Below are 7,224 nucleotides of genomic sequence, written 5' to 3'. Positions count from 1 at the left end.
ATCATCTCTTCCTCTTTACTGCTAGTTTTAACATGAAATAAACATGAATGAACATCTCATGCCTCGTGTAATTGCTCAATCAGTGTTTCAACCGCGGAAAGACGGCAATAAAACAGCTTGTAAACAAAACGTGACGTAGCCTTTCATTTCCCTCAGGCAGTCATCAGTGTCCACAGCTCGTTAGTGCGCGATAAATGAAGTCTAGAGAAGAGCATTTCACGAAATATCAGACTATATACTCATATTTTACTCTACCTGTTAGTGATGTCTTAATTATTTAATGTTTAAATAAATCTGTTAAGAAACGACTTGTGAGAGGCACTGTGTAAATGAATATATTTCAACAACAAATAGAATTTTTATAATTTAGAAGTTAATTTAAAAACTGCATTATGTGCAATTTACGTGTTTGCATACAATTTTTTTAATTTGAGTGTTGATTATTATATAAAATCTCGCTCTGTTTTTAATTGTAATCTTACAGTAATGTAAAAGGGCTCACTGTAGTTTAGAGCAGAATCTGAGGTCGATTTTTATCCCTAAGAAAATTTTAATTATAATTACATTTATTTAAAGAAAGAACAATTTGTTCAGTACGCCACTGTTTAACATAAAAAAAGCAATTTTAAGTTTAGTTTTTTCCTACTGCTGTACCGAAACCGTACCGAATGTTTGTGTAGCGTTACACCCCTGAAAGAGGAGCAGAAGTGAACTGACCAATGATATAATTGTCGCACTGTAAAACCATTTAGAGCGTACAGTATTTAATCAGAGTCACTGATCACAGCGATGGTGTGCAGGCTATTGTGTCAAAATACAATCCTGAGTGTTTCTATGCTGATCATCTGCAGGGCCATCAGTGTTTACTGATGAACTATTTACAGGTAAGCACATCTTGATTATTGGTGGGGTTTCACTGCAAAACAACGCCACATATAAGCCTATGGGATTTTTTGTTGTTCGTTTTGTCCTTTGCCAGGGGAAAAGAAAAAAAAAGTCCAATAACAAAGAAAAGCGCACCATGATATGAAATATTATTCATATTCATTTAGCCAAAGTTGAATTCTTAGGGCTAGGGGTGTTGAGATCAAGTTTACGAAAGAGTAATAGTGGCCCTAGCCTTTGCGAACACGAGAGAAATATCAGGACTGGCTCTCATGGCAGCATTGTAAAGCAGAAGCTCAGTGTCTCACTCTGGAGTCTCCTCTCTGAGCGGCGTGTGGGATCAGTATGGGCCCCTCCAGCTCCGCAGGACTCAACACTGCCCCCCTCTGGCCAACTGTGAAAATAGTGTTCCTACTCTTGAGAGAAGGTTTGGAGAAAAAACCTGCATAGCAGTTAAAGAAATCCACCACATTATAATGGCACAGCAAAAAGCAAACCCAAAAGGAGATCTTGAAGTAAGTGTGCTACTCTATGTGATTGTGGACAGCCGGCGGTTTGAAGGATATCTTTTTTGGCTGTGTCCTCCACTCCCATCAGATCATCCTTATCTGCAACGTCTTCATACTGGCAAAGAGAGAGAATGCAAAATAAAAATACATATGCATCTACATACATACAGTTGCAATCAAAACTATTCAACTGCCTTGACCTATAAGACATTCTGCTGCCGTGAACAAAATTATATGAAAACAATTCAACCAAGGCATCAGTAAACTATTATTATAACAGTAGCGCTTTGTAAAAGAAAACTAAAATCCTAAGCAGTCAATCCAGTCATTAAAGATAAGGATACTGCGCCCTGAGAGCCAAAGCAGATTTTTTTAGTCTATTATTATTTTTGCATTTACTTTTTTAGATTGCCCAAATCAGATTTTTTTGACTATATCCGATTTTTTTTTTAACCTTCTTTTAAAAGTGACCCATATCTGATATCTGTATTTACACTACACAGGCTTAACATGAAAAACACTGATCGTGGCTCAATGCATTAGACAGTGACCAAACTCTGCACACACTTTATTAATAAAGCATACTATGTATCGAAAAGCACACAAGTCCAGAATATAAACGTTTAACTTATTGACAGAACTCAGGTCTAATGAGTTTTAATGCAATAGTTTCATCCTGACATCAAAATCATTAATTAGTGTCAATTCTTCACGAGAGTGATTATATACACAGATCCGCGGGTGCTAAACTTGTGCTAAGCATGTTAGCAGGTCTGGATTCTGACCCGCCCTCGTTTATTTATTTATTTATTTATTTATTTATACTGCGCCCTGAGAGCCAAAGCAGATTTTTTTAGTCTATTATTATTTTTGCATTTACTTTTTTAGATTGCCCAAATCAGATTTTTTTGACTATATCCGATTTTTTTTTTAACCTTCTTTTAAAAGTGACCCATATCTGATATCTGTATTTACACTACACAGGCTTAACATGAAAAACACTGATCGTGGCTCAATGCATTAGACAGTGACCAAACTCTGCACACACTTTATTAATAAAGCATACTATGTATCGAAAAGCACACAAGTCCAGAATATAAACGTTTAACTTATTGACAGAACTCAGGTCTAATGAGTTTTAATGCAATAGTTTCATCCTGACATCAAAATCATTAATTAGTGTCAATTCTTCACGAGAGTGATTATATACACAGATCCGCGGGTGCTAAACTGTGCTAAGCATGTTAGCAGGTCTGGATTCTGACCCGCCCTCGTTTATTTATTTATTTATTTATTGCTAAACTATTGGAATTTTTCTTGGTGAGCTCATCAACAATAATAACAAACATTAAAATGCATACAATATATAAATACATACACATACACAACTATCTATGTCCTATCAATTATAAGGAGTGAAATACAGATGCATAGACACCAGAGGAATTAAGAGCATGAACAATCCTACAATAAGTGCTGTTCAAAAAACGTGTAGACTTAGTTTTAATTGCTCTGAGGCGTCTGCCTGAAGGAAGAGGCGTAAAGAGGTGTCTGGCTGGATGTAAGGGATCTTTCAGGATTGTTAAACCTTTTTTCTGCAAAAGTGAAACATAGATCTATAGTTTTAGTTTCGTATAGTTTTTTTCTTCATTAGCACCAAATGTGTTCATCAGTGACTGTGTATCAAGAGCAGGGACATATTTGTGTGCACTTTATTTTGTGATTTCACCCGAACGAACAGAGAGTCTCCACAAGAGTTAGCAGTAGACTGAAGCGCTGGTCTGATAACAGCGGTAACCAGCACTCGGCACGATCTCTAAAGCACCAGATCGCCTGTGATTTAACACAAACGAACGACATTAATACTCTGCTAGTCAACTAGAGATGCTTCATTTGTAGTAGATATATCTGTACCGCGATATGTTTCAAAAACATTTGACATCCAGCTCGCAATAGCAGGGGAATATCCGATCTGTCCGCTCACACGGCAGAAGCAAATAATGCACGCATCCGATTCATATCAGATTTATTTCCAACTGATCTGAGAATATCAGAATCCCTGTGCTTTTTTCCTGCTTCTGTGGGCCATATCCGATCTGTGCCACATGGGAAGAAAAAGCTCCGATCAGGATTTTTGAGGCCGATCACAGAAAGCAGTATCTGCCGATACGATCACCGATACCCATCTTTTCAAAGGGTCATGAAACCCCAGACTACTTTTTCTGAGATTTTAGCAGAGGTGTTTGTGTTGCACATCATAGAAGACAATGTTAGCATCTAATAATTTTAACTATAGGAGAAAACTGGTTAATTTTAAGCTTTTTTGAGCTATTTTTGTCTTCGGGGTTTAAAATCTACATCGAGTTACGTCACAATTTGTGACGTGGCAATGGACTATAGTACATCGATGGTGTTATGCAAATCTTCCCAGATCGTGACGTAGGTATGTGGGGGCGTGTTAGAACGAGCCGTTTTAGGTAGGTGTGGCTGACTCTTAACTTTTATAAAGAATATCTCTTTGGATTTGAGACTTTAGTCTTTGCAACTTTACAGATCTTCTTTATGCACCAAGAGCTTGTAACACTCCAAAGAGAAAGGAACAATTGAAATCGCATCATATGACACCTTTAACTGAGAGAAACGTACATGAATCAAAGGAGAGTGTTTTTATTTTTATTTATTTTTTAATAAGATCCAAAATCATCACAATTAAAAGAACCAAAGACTTAAATTACTTCAGTCTGTGTGCATTGAATTTATTTAATACACGAGTTTCACAATTTGAGTTGAATTACTGAAATAAATGAACTTTTCCATGACATTCTAATTTATTGAGATGCACCTGTAAACACCGCAGAATAAGCCTTAAAAGTTACCAGAGGTGCAACAGCGCGTTCATATATGTTTTCGATGCAGAGTGCAAATGGCTGTGCATTTATTTGTGTTTTTAACTCGATGGGAGCGAAATGCCATTCCACTGCGCAACACGCCCACTTTTTTAGCATTGTTTAAAACTGTGGTGAGAACTAACCAGTGCTGAAACAGGGGGTTTCATGGCCCTTTAAAGCCTTCTTTTTATCATGTAGAATTATTTATAGTGATGATCCAATCAAGATTTTTAGACATTTATTCAGGGCCTGAATTTCATTTTTGAAAATGAATTCCCCTCTTAGGTGACTCTTGTGAGAGGGGATTTTTTAATTTATTTGAGGGGTGGAGGGGGGCATTTTTTAGACATTTTTCAAAAATATATCTATAATATTTATCTGACTTAAATGTTTGATCATGCACTGTATTTTTGTTTCGATAATCGTGCAGTTGTTGCACAATAGCTTACACACAGCACAAGCCTGATTTCATGAGCTTTATGTGAGGCAGTGTTACACCAGGTTCACACATCCTCCGCTCGCAGTGCGTATGCAGTCCATGTGTGGTGCGTAAGTGGCGCAGAAGCAGCACAGACTGCTTTCACACAGGAGTCTGACACTGATCCGTGGCTGGCTGTTTACTACAAACACAACAGTCATCCATTATTTAGATTTTAAATCCAAACATAAACTTAAAATGCTTTTTCAGCATTGTGATTATTTTTTTAAACAATACAGTATAATACAATCTTTCATAGACATGTTTAAACGCAATAAATATAAGAAACACATTATTCAATGCTTTTTACTTTTGCATTGACTTCTAGATTTATATATTAAGTTGCTCAAGCAAGTGGCAAAACATTTAAACTACTTCATTATCACAAACATTCTAAATTAAAACTTACCACTGACATAAACACTCAGCTCTACTGCCTTTTCTTTTGCATTTACATCTTTATCACAAGCAATCCTGCGGTTCATGAAGAACTTTGTTTTCCTTCCTCCACGAGTGCCATCTATTATTGCCTTGTTTATCTAAAAGTGCTCTTTCCCTTTAAACCTAGCCAAAAGCCATAGCCTATGTGTTGATTGTGAAACACAGTAGACTTTAATTATATGCATTTATGGTGTAATTACTACATTATGTGTCAATCCATGATCATATTTACCGCAGACAATGCGCTGTTACTTTAATTCAGCGCTCACAGCGCAGTAAAAATAGACTCGGTGCGGAACCGATCTCTGCACTGCAGCAGACGCACCGCTCCTGAACGCACTGCGGGACCGCAACCGTGTGCAGTGAACGCTTTATTAATCCGTGATGTTTAGAGGTCAATACATCTACTCTCAATCTCAATCAATCCAAACTCATCCAGAAGCACAGCACGCTTCCCTGTCTGTCACCTGGACTTTCAGCAGTCTGCCGCTGTAGGACTTGAAGTAACTGAAGTAGATCTTGCTCATGGTGTCCACGTACTCGTCCCGGATCTCTTTAGCTACTGTCCTCTCATTGGCTAACAGGAACTGATAGAAAAACCTGCAGATGAGCAGAAACACATCCACAATCAGTATAGCGCTTCTCACTCAACAGAAATGAGAAGTTAAAAGTAGTTCAATCATGACAACTCTCGGAAGATTTTAGTATGGTGATGGACAGACAAAGTTAATGTATTTGGTCTTGGCGGAACAGATCTGCTACGCTGCTCACGGATCTTTGAGACGGCCTGTGAACAGGATCAGAGCAGAGAGAGAACTCAGTAGCGTTCATTTTCAATGCATCTGTTCTATTATCAAGAATGATGGGATCGCTGTAGAATCTTTGATGTGCTCTGACTTTAATTTTGAGGCGATCTACGATGTCCTGTATGTCGGAGCAGGCGAGGGTTTCTCTGAAGCGGAGCTCTTTAGCATAGTTGATCTTGCTGTTGAGCGCGTGAAGCTGCTCCAGAAACTCCTGCTCCGTCACAGGACTGTCCAGAATCACACTGAAACACACACACACACACACACACAGACAGTTCTTCACTGAGTGATTGAGAAGGTAAAGCGCTGCCTGTGATGAGAGGCTCTTACGAGATCATGGTGCCGGGAACGACCAGCTCGTCCACCAGCTGGCTGAGCTGACCACGCACGGCCTGCCGGTTCTTCAGCCTCAGGTTCATGCTGACCGACTGCTGCTGCAGCGTCTGGATCTCGCTGCTGATGGAGGACAGGTCGCTCTGGAAGCTGCTCAGCATGCCCTCCATACGCTGCACACAGAGGAGCGCAGCAGCAAACTCAGCACAGCTTCACATTCATCTGTCCCACTGACAGCTCTAAATGTGCTCAAAGAGCCCAGCAGAACATCAGCCGAAATATGGATACAATATAGATATAAATACAAGTAATACATAATAATATATTCCAAAAGTTACTTTGTAAATCATGCAGCTTTTCTTCTGAATTACAGTTTGTAGAATTGTAAACTTGAACGCGAGTTATTTATTCAGTGATGTCCATGTCAGAGTTTGTCAAAGCAGTGTAAAGAGCAGAATACACTCACCTCCAGTATGGAGTCACAGGCTGTGATCTGGTTGTGTAAAGAGGCAATATTCTGACTCTCTTTGATATCTACACCAGCGCTACGGTTAAGGGTCTCTACAAACATCCATGACAGGTTCTGAATAATAAGACCTGATTATTGATTCATAAACCATGTTTCATGGGAGTGTCAGTCAAACAGAGAAGGAGAAAAACATTATGTGCAGAATCATAACGTTGACAGGAGGAAGCAGTTAAGTAAATATTTTTTTTTCTTTGGATGAGCTGATATGTTTTGGTGTGATTCTGTCATAAATGCACTGAAGTATGGATACAGTCCTTGATTGATGCTTGTTCGATGCGCTGCAGCTCCGTCTCCACCTGTTTGGAGTACTGCCGCAGATCCACACCCTGATCCACACAAACACACGACATATGAG

General features: G+C 38.9%; 1 protein-coding gene across 1 annotated transcript in view; it reads right to left on the bottom strand.

Annotated features, from left to right (window-relative positions):
* Nucleotides 1-1,166: 1,166 nt before the first annotated feature.
* The window catches only part of LOC107726159 (vacuolar protein sorting-associated protein 52 homolog), a 7,743-nt gene continuing 1,685 nt past the window's right edge, over nucleotides 1,167-7,224 (bottom strand). The window contains exons 4-11 of the mRNA XM_016535671.1: nucleotides 7,120-7,195; nucleotides 6,807-6,874; nucleotides 6,338-6,513; nucleotides 6,099-6,249; nucleotides 5,924-5,988; nucleotides 5,669-5,840; nucleotides 1,452-1,509; nucleotides 1,167-1,327 (exon numbers count right to left, since the gene is read on the bottom strand). Coding sequence (XP_016391157.1) covers nucleotides 1,182-1,327; nucleotides 1,452-1,509; nucleotides 5,669-5,840; nucleotides 5,924-5,988; nucleotides 6,099-6,249; nucleotides 6,338-6,513; nucleotides 6,807-6,874; nucleotides 7,120-7,195 — 912 coding nt within the window. The 3' untranslated portion in view covers nucleotides 1,167-1,181. The remainder of the gene's footprint in view (nucleotides 1,328-1,451; nucleotides 1,510-5,668; nucleotides 5,841-5,923; nucleotides 5,989-6,098; nucleotides 6,250-6,337; nucleotides 6,514-6,806; nucleotides 6,875-7,119; nucleotides 7,196-7,224) is intronic.

Source organism: Sinocyclocheilus rhinocerous, unplaced genomic scaffold, assembly GCF_001515625.1.
Source record: "Sinocyclocheilus rhinocerous isolate Xijiao unplaced genomic scaffold, SAMN03320098_v1.1 scaffold1628, whole genome shotgun sequence".
NCBI lineage: Eukaryota > Metazoa > Chordata > Actinopteri > Cypriniformes > Cyprinidae > Sinocyclocheilus > Sinocyclocheilus rhinocerous.
This window is presented reverse-complemented; position numbering and strand designations above follow the sequence as displayed.